Source organism: Trichechus manatus, unplaced genomic scaffold (genome assembly GCF_000243295.1).
Source record: "Trichechus manatus latirostris isolate Lorelei unplaced genomic scaffold, TriManLat1.0 scaffold00136, whole genome shotgun sequence".
NCBI classification, from domain to species: Eukaryota; Metazoa; Chordata; class Mammalia; order Sirenia; family Trichechidae; genus Trichechus; species Trichechus manatus.
The window spans coordinates 2,660,760-2,681,456 of record NW_004444072.1 but is presented as its reverse complement, the minus strand read 5'-3'; the positions used below and the strand labels follow the sequence as shown (position 1 = coordinate 2,681,456).

At 36.8% G+C, this 20,697-nt stretch overlaps 1 protein-coding gene across 15 annotated transcripts in view; it reads left to right on the top strand.

The window, feature by feature from the left end:
- Positions 1–20,697, top strand: part of TBC1D5 (TBC1 domain family member 5) — a 657,932-nt gene that overhangs the window by 520,231 nt on the left and 117,004 nt on the right. For all 15 annotated transcript variants that reach the window (XM_023739548.1, XM_023739547.1, XM_023739544.1 and 12 more), the window contains one exon: positions 9,294–9,379. In XM_023739548.1, coding sequence (XP_023595316.1) covers positions 9,294–9,379 — 86 coding nt within the window. The remainder of the gene's footprint in view (positions 1–9,293; positions 9,380–20,697) is intronic.

Below are 20,697 nucleotides of genomic sequence, written 5' to 3'. Positions count from 1 at the left end.
TGTGTGTGTGTGTGTGTGTGTGTGTGTGTTTGCATGCATGCCACAGACCATTCTACTACCTGGTCAAGACTTTGGCCCACTTCTCAGAGCCCCTAGCATAGACATTAAGGAGCCCTGATGGCACAAACAGTTGAGCACTCAGCTGCTATCCAAAAGTTTGGAGGTTCAAACTCACCAAGTGGCTCTGCGGGAGAAAGACCTGGCGATCTGCTCCCATATAAATTACAGCCAAGAAAACCCTGTGGAGCAGTTCTGCTCTGTCACGTGGAGGGACTATTAGTTGAACATGAGTCGATGGTACCTAACAACATAGATATTGGTGGGCAGCTTGCAGTTGTTGTGCCAATGATTACCACTAAACGTTTGAGGGTTTTGGTTTTAAAGCTGGTATTTAACCACACTAGCCTTTATTTAGAGAAATTCATTCACATCTGAGATCAGTGTTCTTTTTTATAATGATGCGTGAAATATAGGATAAAATAGAAAGGCAAGAGTCAGTCTGTGTGAACTCTTCTCTGTAGTCTAACCTGACACACTTTCTTAAGCAGAGATTGGGCTCATTCAGAAAACTATAACTCTAATTTGAGTGTTCTTTATACTTGCATTCTGGTTTCTCCCTTCACTTAGAAATTTCAAAACTCAGTAGTGAAATATCATTGTTGTACTAAAAGTCATCACAAAAAAAAAAAAAAATACTGTAAAAGTGAGTTGCCTTAGTAAGTGTGGATTTATATAGTAAAAAAAAATTTAATTCCAAGATGTTTAATCATCTAAATTACTCTCCAAGTTGCTGTACAAAGCTTCCTTTCACCAGGCCTCAGTGTACAGGAGCTTAGCTTTTGCTGCCTTAACAATTACAAAGCAGATAATGAGAGGAAGAGGACAGGAAAAGAGGTTCAGAGGCAAAACTTCTCAAACCAGAGTTCTCAGTCCCATAGGGGACTTGTAGACTTATCCTTGGGGGTCCACAAATCCTGAAACCATTTTAAAATGGCTTCTGTTTTGTTGGTAGCTTTATTAAAATATTTAAACATTTCTAAAGATAGAAGATTGCAATGGTAATTTTTTATATCAAAGACTTCAGTTTCCTAAGTCTGTTTCCCAAATTGGGAACTCTGTGAGTTTTTTTTTTTTTTTTTTTTTCCTTTAAATTATTGAAAGTTGAGAACTACTGTTAGGAACAGACAAATGAGTTTCCAAATTTCTTTAAACCATTAAAGTGAGATTTTTTCCCCCCATTCTGTTGACAGTCAAGGAAAAGGATGCAGTGTTCAGTAGTACTAAAAGGAGCTAACCAGCTATCTAAAAAGAATTTTGAGGCCCAGTATTAGTAACAGAAAATGTATAAACCCTAAACTCCTACTTTCCACATGTATAAATTGGGGGGCATGTTAACCTGGCATCTTCCTGCATGCTAAATTCAAAAATGTAAATGCATTAGAAACGGGAAAAAATGTTATTTCTCTTTTGGTGTCTATTTATTGTGTGAAGTCAAAGCCGAGCATAACGCACAGGTGGTTTAAAATGCTTCTCTGCCATCTGAGATCTCAGCGTGCCAGGGTATAGATGGGGATGTCGCTTTAGGGAATTGAGCTTATTCAGTATGTAGAATGAGGCTGGCATGAGTTCAGAGGTTTTGTCTGTGTCTTTACTCAATTAATGTTTTTGTTTCCTTTTTTTTAACTTTTTCTTCTTTTTAGGCCTTTTAAGTGTTTTTTTTTTTCTTTTTTTAAGTCTTATTCTGTAGATTAATAGATTTAAATCATCTGAATTTTTCTGTCAATTTCTCTAAGATTCTTAATAACTGTTCTTAATGTATATTAATATATTTTCTATCAAAATACCTGGGAATTATTAGTATGTAAGCCAGAGGTCATGTTAATCCTGGTGTTGAAATAATAAAACTAAGTTACAAAGATTTATTTTCTCATTTTTATGAAGATCTATATTAACTTGAATGCATTATATTCCACACATTTTGGATTTTGTAATAGTCTAAAAAACTAGGTAGCTTTTGTTTTTCTAAATCTGAAATTTTTTGAGTTTATTTTAATACTAAGTATTTGAAATTGAACTCATGGTATAGGTTGTTAAAAAATAATAATAAAAGTGGTCTAGATATATGTATATATAAGTGGTTTAGTATGGCTCAGTATACAATTATACATAAATACATACAGTAAACAAGTATTGTCCTCAATCTCAAGTAATGTGAAAAGAAAAATCAACTCTTGGGTAGACGACAAAGAAAGCAAATCAGATACAAAGTCTCGGTTTGGTAGCAATATCCAGACAAGCCACTTATTGTTGCTTTCATATAGATACAGGTTTCATTCACATATATATATATATCTTTTTACAGAGGAATTTTGTGAGTACTTAGGATTATAATGTCTGCCTTTTTGATCCACTGTGTTACTGTATCTAATTTTAATGAAGAGGGCAGTATGTGGCAATAAGAGACAGAAATGGTGAGACCTTTGTGGACCCTCTAGCCATCAGTGAATATCAGATCACAAATTTCCCCAGCTTTAATTACAGGCAAAAGAAAAGACAAAATTAGCATTTTAATATAGAAATATCTTACGCTTTAGGAGAATTATGATAAATCTAATGTTGCCTAGCGAACCAAAGAGAGAATATTACAACAAACTGTCTCCTTAGGAATATTTGTTAAAATAAAGGCAACAATACTTCATCTTTATCTTTTTTTTGATAATTATTGCTATTTCAGGCTATTCTTTGTTCCAGGTTTAAAATACCTTCAGTTTTTTTTTTTTTTAAAGTAATTGGCAGTGTTTGTTTTCTGTAAAACTAAAAAAAGGGAAAAATTCTGTTTGCCTGGTGCTCACAGGGTAATCATTTTCGGGAGAGTTTGTGCTCTGCAGCTCCTGTTCACACGTGCCGCGGCACCTCTGCACTTGGATGCGTTCAGGTTAGCTCGTTTCAGTTACAGCGCAGTAAACTAACTCCCCTTCCATGGCGAAGGCTTGCCCACCTGTCTCCCCTAAAACACCTGCAACATATGTTTGCATAACCCTGTAATGCTTTGCCTTTGGGGTCCTGAGAAATTCCCCCAGAGCTTTTTGCTTACAAACAGCTGAGCAATTCGTTTTTCTAATGACGGTTGCTTTTCCCCCAGCATCGAGGCAATAACATATTCACTAAGATACGAGTCTCATTTTTCATCAGAGAGAAATGTTCGACATATTTTTACAGTGCTGTTTCTCCTTCTGAGCCTTATTTTTCCCCCTTTTCTAATGTGACATACTAAAAATTAAGGGCTGATAGCACAATATGAGGGGGGAAAACTAAGTAATTTTTAATTTGTCAAAATTTTTTCATGTCAAACATATTGTAAATATAATCAGTTTTTCTAGTAAAGAAGTACAACAGGAATTTCAGCAGTTTAATTCCCTGTAAGAATTGTAACCAATAAAAATGATAATAATCTGGACATGTTATAGGAAATCACCACAATTTTGTAAAGTTCATGAATGTATGTGCTCCTGTTCTGAGAAGTAAGACAATCTTTCTCTCTACAGATGGATCCAGTGCACACGATATATTTTCCTAAATAGATGGCTTTTGCTTTTTTAAAAATGTCACATTTGACTAAATCTCCTGTAAATTTATGTATGAGTATCAGAAGTATGAAATCTCGCTTTTTCTACTGTTTTGTTATCATGAATTGTCAGTTATTGAACAGTCCGATCTGCTCTCAAAGGTCTGTTGGTCGGTGCTCAGTGATATCAGAAGACGATCATAAAAGAAGTCCCTTCCATCAACTTCTTTCTTATCAAGGGCCAGGCGCGGTGCTAAGCATTCACCTTTTTTGTCTTGTTTAATCGTTGCTACAGTTTTGCAGATGAGCAAACTAGAGCTAGGAGTATAACTAATTCAGCACCCACCATCACTCAGCTAGTAGTAATGGGTGGAACAGGATCTGAGCACAGGCCTCACTGACTCCGAGGCCTGGCCTCACTCACCAGGCACCCTGTGCATCCAAAGCAGATGAGAAATGTTATGTGAACCCTAGAGTTTTTGCTTTCTAACATATAACTTTAACTCTACACTAACTCCCCCTAGTATTTTCATTAATTAGGACAGGTGTCACTGGAATTGCTTTTCTTCTGCCCTTTTCAGTTCTGCATATGTTTATAAATAGCCAACTGTTTGCAAGGCACTGTGCTGTTCACAGCAGGATGAGCATGTCAGACTTTTTCCTTCTGGAGTCTCCATATGACAAAAGTTTGAGACACCATCTTCAAATGAGATGCAGGAGTTAGGGGATCCAGAAGGTATTACTTGTAGTGACCTTTGTTGAATGAGTCTGATTTCAGCAGGTTTAGAACAAGGGAAGTTGCCGCCACGTGACCATCTTGTAGTTAGTTGGACTTCATATGAGGTAGCGTTTAAATACGTTTGCACTACCACGACAAAAAGAGTTTGAACTTGATTTGAAATATTGGGAAGTTGCCATGGGTGGAGGGGGGTGGCGAGCAAGAGTAGGAGGATTGTATGCTCATCTAAAAATTTCCATTTCAGGGGAGACCAGAGAGGAATTGTTCATCATCAGATTCTTCCTCATTCAGGGACAGTGTTTGTTTTAACTGAAATCGTATTAAGGAGAAGCTTACTGTCTTAGAATATAGACCTTAGAAGTGGAGAAAGTTAACTATGACTGAGAGCTTAGGTTTCAATCAGTTTTATCTCTTGCAGTGATCACTGTGATTTAAGCACTATTTGTAAATTAATTTTGTGATCATGATAAATTAACAAACGTATTTGAAAGTCAGAAGTCCACTGTGGGTTTTGCTTTTTTGTTGTTTGGTTTTGTTTTTTTCCTATATAGTCCCCTCTAGGACACCTGTCCCTCCCACTACCTGTTCTGCTTCTGTAAGGCTCTAAGATGCCTCCCTAAAAACAGCCTGCCTATGTCATGGATGGAATTTTCAGCATCCCTTTTATATTACCATAAAACAAACTGCTGAAGTTTTAAGAAGAGCTCCAAAGCTTTGTTAACGGAAGAGTTGGATGGTACTTGGGAAGTTAGCTAAAATCTTGCAGATGATTTATTTTAAGCCCTGGTTGGTCGAAGGAAGGCATGGTAAACCCAGGGTGGACTGAATCTGGATTTCTGCATCTTCGTGTTCAGTTGTATAGACTTTCCAGGTCATGGAACATAATTGGTAATTCTCTGTACACAGGGTGATACAGAGATAGACTTACAGGCAGTCCCCGGCTTACGAACGAGATCCATTTCAGAGTGCGTCATTAAGAATTTGTGGGTAAGTCGGAACAGGTTCTTATTTAGCCTCGCTTTAATGCAAGAAAAAGGAGCCCTGGAAGTGCAGTCATTTAGTGCTCAGCTGCTACCTACAAGTCAGCAGTTAGAACCCACCAGCCGCTCCAAGAGGGAAAGATGTGGCAGTCTGTTTCCATAAAGATTTATAGCCTTGGAAACCCTATGAGCAGTTCTGCTCTGTCCTCTAGGGTCACTATGAGTCGGAATCGACTGTGCAGCAGTGGGTTTGGTTTTGGTTAGTGCAAGAAAAGGCTTGAAGCCTTTTCAATAATTTAAAAGCTGCACGTGCAGCAAGTGAAGGTGATTGTGATGAAGAATTTGTTATGAGTAGGGGTTGGTTCAGTTATTTCAAAGTGAGGGCAAATTTACATAACATTAAAGGGCAAGTAGGCATTATCCATGTAAGCTGGATGTTCGGAACCCTGGGACTGCCTGTATACCAATTTGCTATCTTTTTTCCTAAGGAAAATTCACAGAAACAAAGGCATTTTTTGAAAATGTCCATAAGTTGGGGGGAAAGCTTGTAATAGTTGAAATTCTAACTCTGTGAAAATGAGTTTAAAATAATTATTGTTTCAATCCAGGTAAGAACATAATACTAAGGTTTAGACATTACCATTACATGTTCTGCACAGTTAAGAAGTGACAGCTGTCATGGGGTCTGGTCTTTCTCACCTAGAGCTTTAAAACCCACTGCCTTTGAGTCAGTTCTGACTCATAGTGACCCTAGAGGACACAGTAGAACTGCCCCATAGGGTTTCCAAGGCTGTAAATTTTTACGGAAGCAGACTGACACATCTTTCTCCTGCAAAGTGGCTGGTGGGTTCTAACAGCCCACCTTTTCATTAGCAGCTGAGCACTTTAACCACTGTACCACCAGGACTCCTTGACCTAGAGCTTTACCTATGTAGAATTCTAGTGGCACTTATATTTTAGAGGAGTTCCAGATCTTTAAAGAATCAGAACTGTTACACTTCTATAAAATTTTATTTGAAAAATCCTTAAAAATTAAAAAGCCAGTCTCTCTGTACTTTTAAAATGTTTCAGTTACGTGGAGTTAGAATTCTGCTCATTTCCTCTCCTCCCCTTAAGGAAACCATTGGTAGCATTTTGGCACATAGTCCTAAGTGTCATTCTGTCTGTCAATTTACCTACTTACATACATTTATATATGTATTTTTAGCAATGATTTGAACCCTTATTTAGTTTTGATTTTTTTGAGAAGGAATTGTTCCAGAATTTGACTTCTTAAAACCTTATTCAGAAGAAATAAAACTAACATAACTAAAAGAGAACTGTAGGTAAGTTGGAGAACTGTCAGTACTGAATCTTAATGGATGAAAGCATTTGTGCCTATTTACATGTCAGACATACAGTTCTGCACTGTCCAGTAGAATAGCCACTAGCCACATGTGGCTATTGAGCACTTGAAGTGTGGCCAGTCCAAATTGAGATGTGCTGTGAGTGTAGAATAGACAATGGATTTCAAGACTTTGTCTGAAAGAAACCAAAAATAAAAAAAAACTGCCATAGAGTCAATTCCGACTCATGGTGACCCTATAAGACAGAGTAGAACTGTCCCATAAGTTTTCCAAGGAGCAGCTGGTGGATTCGAACTGCCGACCTTTTGGTTAGCAGCCAAGCTCTTAACCAAACGAAAGAATGTAAAATTTCTCAATTTTTTATGTCGAACACATGCTGAAAATGATAATATTTTAGCTATATTGAGTTAAATACAATATATTGCATTTAATTTCACACATTTCTTTTTTCTTTTTTAATATGGCTCTCAGAAATTTTAAAGTTATATATGAGGCTTACGTTTGTGGCCCATGTTATATTTCTGTTAGACAGTTCTAGTCTAATAATACGTTTATCTTCTCAGACAGAAAAGTCTATTGAATAACTTTCAGCCATAACCTCTGATTTTATTTTCTTACATTTCAAATGCTGTTTTTCAACATCCATCTTTTGATTCTTTTCTTTTCTTCCCAGTACAGTAGTATTTTAAACTGCCTCTCCCTTTGATACCAGTAGGTCTCATAGGAATTGAAATAGGCCTCAGTGAAAGCAATACTTGAGTCTCATTCATATGTTCAAGTTAGATCATTATTCCTAATAATGGCTTTAAGTGCTGAGATAGATCAGCACTTCGTGTCTTGAATTGCTTGTCGTTTCTTTATAAAGATGTTTCAAGAAATTGCTCCATGTGATCTCTTCTTTCATTGTTTTCTAGCAAAAAGTAATATAATCCTTTATTAGTTTGTTGGAAGTCAGAGAAGAAAAGCTTTTTATATTAGCAGAAACAAAATGTATTTCCAGGTACAGAGAATAAAGAGCAAAATTAGGCATGAGTGTTAGTTGTGTGAAAGTTAATTTTAAAAATAAATTGTGAATGCGCTGGCAGTCTGCCAGTGGCTTTAACCTCTATTTTATTTTCCCATTATACTTGGGTCCAGGTTGTCATCAGCTCCAGCGAGGAAGCCTGTGTAATTCCTAAAGAGGGAAAAGTTGCTCTGCTAGACTTAATAGTGTGGTGGTCATGGAAGCAACAGTTATCTTCATCAAGGCAATTCAGATTTCATTATTGTAGAATTGTGTTAGATACCAACCCAGTGGAGTAGTAGCTGGAGCTAAATCAAGGGATTGTCATTTTTTTGTCAGATGATTAGGGCTGGCTTGGAAGAGATATGAAAGGGTTGAGCTATGTAAATATTCTCTTTTCAGCAGAAAAAGAAAAGGTCCATCACTGCCATTAAGATGCAGCTTGTTAGCTTGATGAATTTTAAACTATTTAACCTTCGCAATTATATACCTCCACCTATACGCAAGAATATCAGTGCTTTGGGATTATGTCTCCAAGGATTGATACCAAAGCATATTGGTAATTTTGCTTTAAGATAAGATACAGCCTTTCTCTGTCTAGTTAGAACTCTAAAAGGACATGGCATGCTCTGGTTCAAAGTCCTAATTATTAACTTGAATTACAGACTCAGGTAAACACTGGAATACATTTGCTTACGAGTTTTTTTCTTTTACTTTTTTATGGACAATATATGTAATTTTACATTTTAGAGATGATGGTATTCATTCAAGTTATACCATTAATATGTTTATATTTTTATAAACTAGAAGTATATTTGATTTTTATTTACCTATAGGGGACTTGATACATTTAAATAATAGAATGCAACATATTTAAACAGACACACCCCGCCTAATGATTCAAAGAAATTTCTGATGTGTTTATAAATAATATTAAATGCCAAAAAGGGCGGTGTTATTGCTGCTTTTATTAAAATGTGCACTGGACAATTTGCTTTTGTATTGTGATGGTTACCCTGCTAATATTTCTAGTACCTGGCACGTTTTGGGCACTTATTAAACTCATAAATGACAATATATGACACAGAAATTGTTAACTTTAAAAGAATTGCTGAATCCAGAAATAACTCATTAGTTTTAGGAAAAGAAAGGCTCGGTGTGCCATCTAGTGGACATATTTAGCATTCTGGTCATTAAAAATTAATTGTCATTTTTACTCTTCCTCCAAAATGCAGCTTCCTTGACGCATTGTGTCTCTTAGTCCTTTAGCATAGATTGTGCTTGTGTTATATCGTATAATTTTTTTAGTTTTGTAGTGGGTAGCTTTATCTGATTATATTTTAGAAAGTCGTATTTGAAAGTAATCAAAGTCATCAAAAATAAATGGCAACAATTCATTGGTGTGAACTAGGAAACCGGTAAAAATAAAATATAGTAAAATAATCGCCGTATTTCATCAGGACTGAGATCAGTTAAGGCAAAACTTGAACAATAAAAGCAAAACTCCAAGCACACTAATTATTAAACTTCATTATTATGCATATTTTTTTCTGAAGGAATCTAAAAACAATCATTTCTGTTCTCTATAGGTGTGGATGTATAATTTAACAGTTTTACATATTTTAATTTATTGTGGTGGTTTTTTTTGTTTTTCCTTTAGAGAAATCCAAGACCAGTGACTTACCAATTCCATCAAAATTTGGATTATTACAAAGCACGGGGAGCAGACCTCATGAATAAAAGCCGGTAAGTCCCCTTTCTCTGATGATGTAAGTCACAAAGATATTCTCAGAGGTCATCAGAAAATTTTACACATTTGCTGAAAGTAATTTTCCAGATTTTAGCATATCAGTTTGTTAGTACACATAATGAAGCTTTGTTAAATAATTATCATCCAAGTTTTATTAAAGGCATAAGAAAATGATGTACATTGATGTCAGTGGTAAAATGAAAAATTAAATAAATATAAGCATACTTGCTACAGTTTGAAGTTAGACAACTTCGTTTTTCTAACACTAATAAACTTGAATAAATTGTGCCTACTTGTATAATCTCTTTCTAGATTCTTCCTGTTGATTGAAAAAAAGGCAGTTCTATAATATATTTTAAAATTATTTCAGTAACAAAATTAAAATTGGTTTTCCCAACTGTCTTTAGAACTACACAATAAGCATATAAATGCATCTTGTGAGTACATTTGTGATTATATACATAGAAATTTTAAGGGTCACTGTAGGAATAAAAAAACATTAAAATCCTACTTCTTAAAGAAATTAACATTGGCATAAAGGGTTGATGAACAGTTGTGTTCTTTCATAATACCGTACTCAGATGTCTCAAGAGTCAACTTGTCAAACGGAAACCATCTCAAATTAGAATATAATTTCAAAGTTTACTCTAGAAGACAAAAATGTTAGTAATGATAAATGCTGCCAAGTTGTCCAAATTTTCTCCCTTAAGCATTTTACTATGTACTTATATACTTCAGTAGGATTCCAACAGTCTAAATGCATGTTAATGGAGCACCTATATGCAATGTGCTCTGCTCTTATTGGCAAGTTAAAAAGAAGACATAGCTTCTGCCATGTTGGAACTCATAGTCTGAGGGGTGAGAAGAAGTTTACAAGAAAGTGGCTGAATTTAAATTTGAATTTTGAACTCTGTTTTAGTGCACTGTTATTATAAAGTCAACCATCCTTGACTGAAATCTGCTTGTCCCGTATTTTGATGTACCGTGTAATTATGAGACCGGTTCAGTAGCCCATGAGACTTCTGTGAAGCTCTTTATGTTTGTTCATTTCATCTGATTCTTGTTTCATAAATAAAAGGCTATTCCCTCTACTCTCTTCTTTTGTTTATTTTGGCAAGTATTTATTGAGAGACAGACTCTCATTATTCTGGGCACTGGAGATATCCAGTGAACAAACCAAACAAAAATCCCCCGCCCTCAGGAATCTTACAGTCTCATCACTTGTATTTCCTCCCCATTATATCAGATGTTTAGCTTGGTATCGTTAACAGAACAAGGTATTGTAGGATCTTTCTTTATACAAGATATTTTCAGCCAGAGTTCCTTCTACTCCCCTTGTCTCCCCCCATCACCAGGTTATTTTTCACACAACAGCCAAAGAGATCTCAGTTTATAATAGGTCAATTTACATAACGTTAAAGGGCAAGTAGGTGTTATCCATGTAAGCTGGATGTTCGGAACCCTGGTACTGCCTGTATACCAATTTGCTATCTTTTTTCCTAAGGCAAATTCACCAAAACAAAGGCATTTTTTAAAAATGTCCATAATTTAGGGGGAAAGCTTATAATAGTTGAAATTCTAACTCTGTGAAAATGAGTTTAAAATAATTATTAATTGTTTCAATCCCGGTAAAAACATAATACCCCCATTTTAAACCCCTTCAAAGGTTTCCTGTTTATTATCTTTGTAGTGCAGCCTTCTTCCTATGACGCTTCCCTCTGTCTTTGACTTTATCTCCTTCCACTCTCCCCTCTTCTCTACTCCTCTGGAGCCCTATGAGTCGGAATCGACTCAGCAGCAACAAGTTTTTTCTTTGGTATGGAGCCCTGGTGACACAGAAGTTAAGCATTAGGCTGCTAAAGAGCGGTCAACAGTTTGAGCCCACCAGCTCCTCTGTGGGAGAAAGATGTAGCAGTCTGCTTCCATAAGGATTACAGCCTTGGAAACCCTCTGGGACAATTCTACCCTGTCCTGTAGGGTTGCTATGAGTCAGAATCCACTCAAAGACAACAGGTATGCTGCAGCCACACTGTTTCTTAATCTCGCTTGGGGCCTTTGCACTCTGCTCTTCCCTCCTCCTGGGGAATCCCTGTACCTCCATCTTGCCATGCCTTTTTATTATTTAGGGCTCAGCCTACTGTCATTTCAGAGAGCCTGCTCTTGACCTCCCTGATTGTCTTCTTTTCCTCAGTGACTCTATCCCATTGCCCGATCTTACTATCTTCATAGCATTCATTGCTAACTAATGTTACAGAATTCATTTAGGTATTCATCAACTTCCCCACTAAAATATAAGCCTCCTGAGGACAGGCACTTTGTTTCACTCACCTAGGACAATGCCTGGCATAGGGAAGGCATTCAACTAATTTGTATGTATACATGGATTATCTTTCTACATTTTTTTTCAGCATCTGCTTTTTTTTTTTTTTTTTCAAAAAGGAAATGGGCCATACCCTTTCCTTTCTACTCTCCATGTTTTTATCTTTCTTCTATTTAGTTTTCTCTCCCTGGATTTTTCTTCTGCAAAATGTTGGTTCTTTTTTACATGTATCCTTTTAAGTACTTGGAGATTCTTATAACACAGTATCATTTTGATGATTGGACGGAATATTTTTCATCAGCTTGTTGCAGTACAAAAGCTTAAGATTGAAATGGAACCAAATGAAATATAGTGTGAGATGGAGAAAGCATCACAGACCAGTGAGTAAGGTAAGAGTTAATGAATGGAGGTGGGAAAATTGGCAAATCATCTTAAAAGGTATCAACCTACAGCCTCACCACACACCAAAATAAATTCCAGGTGAATCAGAGTGCAGTCAAACCCAGATGAGAGTAAAACACAAATGCCTATCTGATCTCTAGTTACTTGAAGCCCTTTTAACCTTAAAAGTAATGGAAGAAATCACAAAGAAAAAGACTGATGGTTTGGTTGTACTATGCAACAAATATTTTTAACTAGATATGTCAAAAACAACATAAACTGAATCAAAAGACAAACAGAAAATTGGGAAAATATTTGCAGTAGATGTGACTGACAAAATATGGTGTCATTAATGTATAAAGAACTTCCGTAGCTCAAAGAGACACAAGATCCTGTCTCAGTGGCCATTCCATCTCATGCCATGTTCTACAGGATCCTCCTTCTCTGCCTCTAAACATGGGGCTTCTTTTCTTCTCTGTCTGTAGCATTCCCTAGAGGATCTCATCCCAGGCTCATGGCTTTAAATGCCATCTATGGCAGAAGGGTCCTAAATTTACATCTCTAGTTTGACCTCTTCTGTTGAACTCCAGACTTATGTATCCCACTACCTACTCAATATCTCCTCTTGGATGTCTCAAATTTAATACTTCCCAGACTGAACTCTTGACATTCCACTCCCACAAGCCTGTTATTTCCCCAGCATTTCTCCATCACAGTAAATAGCACTGCTCAGTTGATCAAGCTAAAACCTTGGATTTGTGCTTGACTCCTCTTTTTCTCTCATACCACACAGAGTCCATCAGCAAATCCCTATGAAGTGTATCCTGAAACAAATCTCTTTTCTCCCTCTGCACTGCTGATACCAAGTCACCATTGTGGCTCATCTCAGCTACTGTAGTCTCCTAACTAATCTCCCTTCTTCCTCTACTCTCTCCTGTGGGCCCTTTTCCACATAGCAGCCAAATTAATTCCTTAGCATAAGTCAGGTCATACGACTGCACTGCTCAGAGCCCTGCAATGACTTCTCAAAACTCTCAGGATAAAATCCAAAGCCTTTTCAATGGCTGCAAGGTAGACCCTATGTGATGTGGCCTCCCACTATCATCTCTCCAACCTCTTTTGCTACCACCACTCTCCCCTGTTGTTCACTGTGCTCCAGCCACACTGACCTGCTTACTGCTTCTCAAGCACACAATCATGTTTCCACTTCAGGAGCTTTGCACTTGCTTTTCCCTCTGCCTAGAATGTTCTTCTTCAAGAACCCACATGGTGCAGTCTCTCACTATGCAGTCTCTGTTCAAATATTATCTCCTCAGAGAAGCCCTCTTTGGCCATTCTGTCTAAAGCAATGGACCCATTTACTCTCTGTTCCTTTACTCAGCTTTGTTTTGTTTTGTTTTCATAGCATTTTCATACTTGAAATTTTTTTTTTGTTACCTTTTTTTGTATTTTGTGTTTTTGTTGTTTATTTCTTGCCCTAAAATGTCATCTCTGCATGTTTGTTTTATTAACAGTTGTATCCCCAACACCTAGAATGGTGCCTAGAATATAGCAGGCACTCAGTTAAAGAACAGTTGCAAATAATATTTGAAAGGCTGTTCAAGCTCATATGAGTTAAAGAAATGGAATTAAAACAATAAAGTACCATCATCACCTTTCAGATTAGCAAGTTAAAAACAAATGAGAGCAGCCAGCGTTAGCGAAAGTGCATAAGTACCGTTAGTCATTAGTTGAGGGAGTATAAATTGAGACAAGCTTGATAATCTCCAGAGGAGCCCTGGTGGTGCAGTGGTTAAGTGCTCAGCTCCAACTCTATATGGATCCCTTATACTCACTGTGTTATTCCCTGGAGGTTTGTTTATTGAAAGGAGTCCTGGTGGTGCAATGGTTAAGCAGTCGGCTTCTAACCAAAAGTTGGTGGTTTGAACCCACCAGCCATTCCATGGGAGAAAGATGTGGCAATCTGCTTCCATAAGGATTACAGCCTTGGAAACCCTATAGGGCAGTTCTACTCTGTCCCATAGGTTCATCATGAGTTGGAATCGACTCGATGGCAGTGGGATTGTTTTCTTGTTTTTTTTTTTGGGGGGGGGTTTGTTTATTGTGCTCATTGTAGCTATGAAACAATTGGTAAAGTTCCTGTTTAGCTACTGAAGACCTAAGGTGCTTTTACCAGGCTTGGCCTTCTACCATAATTAGTGTGACTACAACTTTCTTAACATTAGGAATTTATTAAAGAGTTGGTACATTGGGGCTGTCACTAGATAGCAGGAAGGAGAGGGGAATGATCCAGAAGGGATACATATACATATGTATATACACACACGCACACACACACACACTCATGGGGGAACACCTAGAAGTAATCAAGAAGTAGAGGTTAGACAAGAGACAGCCAGGGGCTGACATCTGCTAAACAGAGGGCTAATACCTGCTACATCTATGGCAATGGACTTCTATTTGTGTTGTATATCCAAGTAAGGGATAAGGGATGAGGATGCAAAGATGGCATGTGATTTCATGGATAAGAATATCTCCAGAAATCAAGTCTGATTTCTCTTCTCTGCTTTACCATGGATTGCTATAATTAAGTCTTTAAAAGCAAGTGCCTAGGTATTTTAGTGATAGATTTTCCATTACGTGCATGGGTAATATTCACTGTGCTCTGATTTCACTTGCTTGCATATTTTTTTTTAAAAAAATGGGAAATGACATTTTCTTATTCATTCAACTTTTGAGCTCAGAATGACAATTTAACACTCCAATTTTGCTCCAATTTTGTCCTTAAATAACCAGAAATTGCTGCTATAAAAAAATACATCTAAATTGTGACCAGTCTTCGGAAAGACCCATCTAATCTATTTAAGAATCTGTGACTACTAAATACCCAACTGAGTAGTCACAGAAAAGAATTTCACCATTTTTAAAGACTGCAATCTCTTTTTCTCTCCTTGTATTTTAATTGTGGTATATATATATATATAAAACAAAGCTTTTGCCATTTAATCATTTTTAAGTATACAATTCAGTGACATTAATTACATTTACCATTTAGACTACAATCTATATTAAGAGTAGAATCACATTCCTTCTTTATTTCAGAACATGCATGGATTTTCAAAATGTTTTGAAAATGACACAAAACAGTTCCTCAAACGTGTAATTCCTTCCCTTATCCAGAGGTGATAAAATAAATGCTGCCTGGGCTGTCAGTAGTGCCTCAAAAGCATATGTCACTTTATTAGTGGTGCCTTTTTACAGGCTTCACAGCTAGAGGTCCTTTAACTGCTTAAGCAATGTCATATCACCAAAAGTAGGTACCTGGTTTGATTATGTGAGACCTTGATAGAGGTGGAAGAAACCAAGTTTTGTTCCTTGGTGTCTCTACTCAGCAGATCAACAGTAACATTCTTTGTGCCAACCTTCCCAGCTTTTCTCTGCCCACATCAGAGTTTAGTTTAAATTACCTTAATTGATATCAATAGTGAAAGATTCCAAAAATAAATCTGGCAGCTAGGGGCTTTGCAGAAGGCCTCTTGTCAGAACTTCTGCCTGGGATCTAAAAGGAAGCCAGGCTCCTGGGAAACAAGATTCTAATAAAGAGGATACATCTGAAGATGCATCCCACATCTCTCAGCTGGGCACCATTTGACTGTGAAGTGATGGCACCCATTCTGACCCCAAGTGTGCCTGGAGGCTGATAATCCCCCTTTTTCCTGGGGATCAGGATCTGCCTCAGATTCGGAGGGTTCCTGAGCACCTGGCCTAACCAAAGTGTCCTGAGAAAGTGCAGGTTCCCAGGAAGCACGAGGATCTTTCCAACAATTGTAATCTTATGCTAGAATAGGATCTCTGTGAGGTAAGAGACCACATCCATCTTCCTCATCGCTGTTTCCTCAGTACCTGACACACGGAAGGAATTCAAATATTTGTGAAAGGAATGAAGGCTTTTTAGCTTCAAATGAAGAATAAGTCATATGCCTAGAATGATATCTTACCTGACTTTGACCTCCCCTGGATGTCTGGGTCTGCATCATAGAATGTTCATTTTCCCAGTGCCTAGCACAGTACCTGGCACTGTTTATAGTATTCAGTAAATTTTTAGTTCAGTGGCTGAATAAATAGTGTTTTGAATACCTAAAATGCATTATAAGATTATTTTGGATAATTTTCATTTATATGGCCAGCAATTTTTTTTAAATTAGGCTTTATTATATTTACTGACATAATGACTGCATCTTCTCCAGAGATATTTTATTGCTAAAATATGGTAAAGAAATCATGTGCTGATAATGTTCCCTAAGCCATGAACCCAAGAAATCCATAGTTATCAGTACTAGTAGTTAATTGGCTAATTGGAATTTCACAGGACGCTGATAGCTGTATAACAGTAATTTTGTGATATTTTTGTGCTCAAATAACTATGAGTTAGTGCTATAAACACAACTATACCTGAAATGCCTTTTCTGTTGTATCAAGGAGAGTTGTTAATTCCTAACCAATTGGTGTAAAATGGTAACACTACCTTGTATCTAGTCCAGAATAAATAGATCTTCTTCCTTTCTTTCTTGTAAATTTAGGTATAATTTATCTATAATACACAGATCTTGAATGCTCAGTTTGATGAGTTTTGACAGTTGTATGTACTGTGTAACCAGAATCCAAAACAAGATATAGAATATTTCCTTCACCCCAGCGTTCTCTCGTGTCTTTACCTTGGTTAAAAATCAGTTGACCATACGTATGTGAGTCTGTTTCTGGGATTTAGTTCCATTTATCTGTAGGTTTATCCTTTCTCTAAGGAGCCCTGGTGGTGCAGTGGTTAAGTGCTCTGCTGCTAACTGAAAGATTGGTGGTTGGAACCCACCAGTGGCTCCACTAGAGTAAAGACCTGGCAGTTTGCTCTCGTAAAGATTACAGCCTAGAAAACCCTGTGGCGCAGTTCTGCTCTCTCCTATAGGGTTGCTGTGAGTCGAAACAAACTTAGGCACACAGCAATAGCAACAACAATCCTTTCTCTAATACCACACTAACTTGATTATCTAGCTTAATAGCAAGTCTTGATTGTAAGATAGTCTAAGTCTTCTAACTTCTTTTTCATTGTTTTGGCTATTCTAGGTTTTCTGCATTTCCATACAAATTTTAAAATCAACTTCTCAAGTTTTGTAAAATTATTGGGGTTTTTATTGGAATTGCATTAAATCTATAGATCAATTTGGAAAGAACTGACATCTTACCATTACTGAATTATCTAATCCATGAACGTGGACTGTCTCTTCATTTACTTAGGCTTTCTTCCCTGGGGGTACAAATGGTTAACATGTTCCACTGCTAACCAAAAGACTGGAAGTTCAAGTCCACCTAGAGGCACCTCGGAAGAAAGCCCTGGCAATCTACTTCCAAAAAATCAGCCATTGAAAACCTTATGGAGCACAGTTCTACTCTGACACACATAGGGTCAGCATGAGTCGGAGTTGATTCACCAGCACCTGGGTTTTTTTGGTTTTGTTTTTTCTTTAACTTCTCTCAGCCGTGTTTTATAGTTTTTGCTGTAGAGGTCTTATAGATTATTTTACTTAAGTGAAAATAAATTATTCTTTTATTTTCCTGTATCCAACCTGTACCCTCCTATGCTTGTATTTTTTATTTTTGGGCTCACACGTTTCTTTATACTTTATTTGCTCCTGCACAGCTGCTTTAAAACCTTAATAGCTGATTTTTGATATATTTTTAGCTGCAGCTATTTGTGATTTTTTTTAAAAAATTGTGTAGTTAATAGTGATTCTCCATGTGGAGAAAGAGAGATTAAAAGGGTACAACTCCCAAGCTGGTGGGCATTGCAGAATTATAACCTCTCCCAATCTGATCTGTTGCCCTAATTGCAAGAATTCCCCAACCCCTAAAGACTTTTCAATTCTGAACCACATCCCTCAGGTACATTGGGGCAGAAAATAATTGAAAAACTACCAGTCTAGAAATGGAAACCTCAATATTTATTCCTAGAGATATGTCTTAAGAATTTTCTCTAACAATTTTATGTACCATGATTAGTGCATAATTGTTTATTATTTGTTATGTTAATATATTAGTTTGCTAGGGTTCACTTAATAAAATATCACAAACCAGGTGGCTTATAAGAACAGAAATTTATTGTCTTGTAGTTCTGGAATCTTGGAGCCTGAAATCAGGGTGTTGGCCACATAGATTCCTTCTGAGGGCTCTGAGAGAATCTGTTTCATGCCTCTCTTCTAGCTGCTGGTGATGGCCAGTAATCCCGGTGTTCCCTGACTTGTAGATGCACCTCACTTAGCCATCATCTTTCTGTCTTTGTGTATCTTCTCCTTTTTTATTTTAAGGACACCAGTTATAGAGGATTAAGACCCACCCTACTGTAGTATTACCTCATGTTAACCTAACTGATAACATCTTTAAAGACCCTGTTTCCAAGCGGGGTCACATTCACAAGTACAGGAGGTAGGACTTCAGTGTATCATTTGGGGGGACACAATGAACTCCGTAACAGTTAGTTTAACCAAGATTATTGTGTTTGGACCCAGTTAGGTAAACCTCATAGTCTATCTTATATCCAGCATATTATCAGTGCCAACCTTTTTCATTCCTAACAAGCTCTACTCCTTTTGCTTCCCATCACATTGACAAAAAAAAAAAAAAAAGTTTACTTTACACACATAAAAGAATCATAGTCTTTATAGCTGAAAGGAAGCATGTTTTCCTTGAAACTCACACTCCTATGGAATAAGTAATAGCATGCTAACTTTCATCATTTAGTTTTATTAAATACCTATAAGAAATCCAGAGCTCTTTGAGATGTGGAATGAGTTCATTTTCAAAGATAACAGAAACCTCACAATATGGTAAGCAAATTAAAATTAGATATAGATGTCTTTTCTTCAAAGCAAATTTGATACTCTCAACTTTTAAGTTACAGAATTAAGAAAGTTGGAAACCAATTTATTTTAAAGAATTTAAAACCTTTAACATACAGAATTTTTAAGTAGGAGTACATCATGAATGTTAGTTTAGATATTAGAATTATTTTGAAAAGTATTGTGTTTCAGCTTTGACAGTCATTTTAAATTTTCAAATAGCAGATCGATGTCTATAAGCATGGAAGAAATAAATATGAGCCATAATCCACTCCAAGTAGATCAATAATGATAGACTAGGAAGACACAGAGATGCAAAGAGGATATTGTTTCTATCCAAAAACCAGTCATACAAGTGTTTTCTTTTTTTTAAGGGTATCAACATACTTTTTCCAATTATTCTTTACGCTTATGAAAATAGTTTTAGAAGAGGTTATATGTCTTTGGGGTAGAAAAAAAAGTATAGGTAGAATTAGGTGGGAATATGATAAAAGGAGACTATAATAGGAAGAAAATAGAGAAAAAAAAGGCCCAGAAAGCAGATAAACAAAGAAGAGAGAGGAGGAGCAAGTGTGAGAACAGAGAGGCAGGGCAAACAGATAGGCCCTTAAATTTGAATATGGGATTTGGTCAACATTCCTCACAGGCGGAGGCTAACATCTCCAGTTGCTGATGAATCGATTCCAACTCATGGTAACCCTATAGGACAGAGTAGAACTGCCCTTTAGGATTTCCTAGGCTATAATACTTATGGAAGCAGACTGCTACATCTTTCTCCCGAGGAGTGGCTGGTGGGTTCGAACCACCAACCTTTGGGTTAACAGCCAAGCTTGACCACTGCACCACCAGTTCTGCCTCTCAACCATGCTTGAAAATGATTTTCCAACCCTACTTATATAATTTCAGGGATGAAGCACTTATTATTTTAAACGGAGCCTGTTTTATCTCAGTTTTTAAAGCTGTACCAAAAAAGGGCTGCTCTCCTTCATGACAGTCCTCCCAGTATCAGAGGACTTCCTTCTCAGTTCCTTCAGCCATTCCTCTTCCAACATGATTTTCAGACCTCCTCACTGCCACTCCCCTGTTTTATAGAGACAACATTCATTCCTACCAGAAGTTAATTCATCACCAAAAACTGACTGCCATAGTTGTATACTTATCTCCCACAATACAAGCACTCATCTACTATAATGCTGCCCAAGAATCTAATTTTCTTCAGCATCATCACTGTGGGCTTATACTGACCAAACCAAAATATTAGTGCTTGGGAGTTTGCTTGATTTGTTTTAATATGAACCCATGTATTTAATCCATGCTTCCTCTCTTATACTCAGTATGTAAATGTTAAAAAAAAATACCTAAGTGCATAAACTAATATTTAAATGTTGTCTGTTTAATTTATCTCTCGTGCCAGCCTATTGAGATTATTTTAAATTTTTATCTGATATATTAGCTGTCTCCACAGACTTTCATCAAAAATTCAATAAGCACATGTTCTTTTCTTCAAGTCACAAAATTGTAGAATCTTCTATCTAAAAGAGACTCAAAATATCATATGATTTATGTAATTCAGCCCTCTTGTTTTAGGGATGAGGAAATTTAGGTCCAGGTAGGGTAACTGACTCTCCCAAGGTTACACAGCTCATTGACAGAACGTTAAAATCTGAAAAAAGTGGGGGGGGAATATTAAATAGGCAATAGACAAGTGGTATCTTGGGTGAAGGGT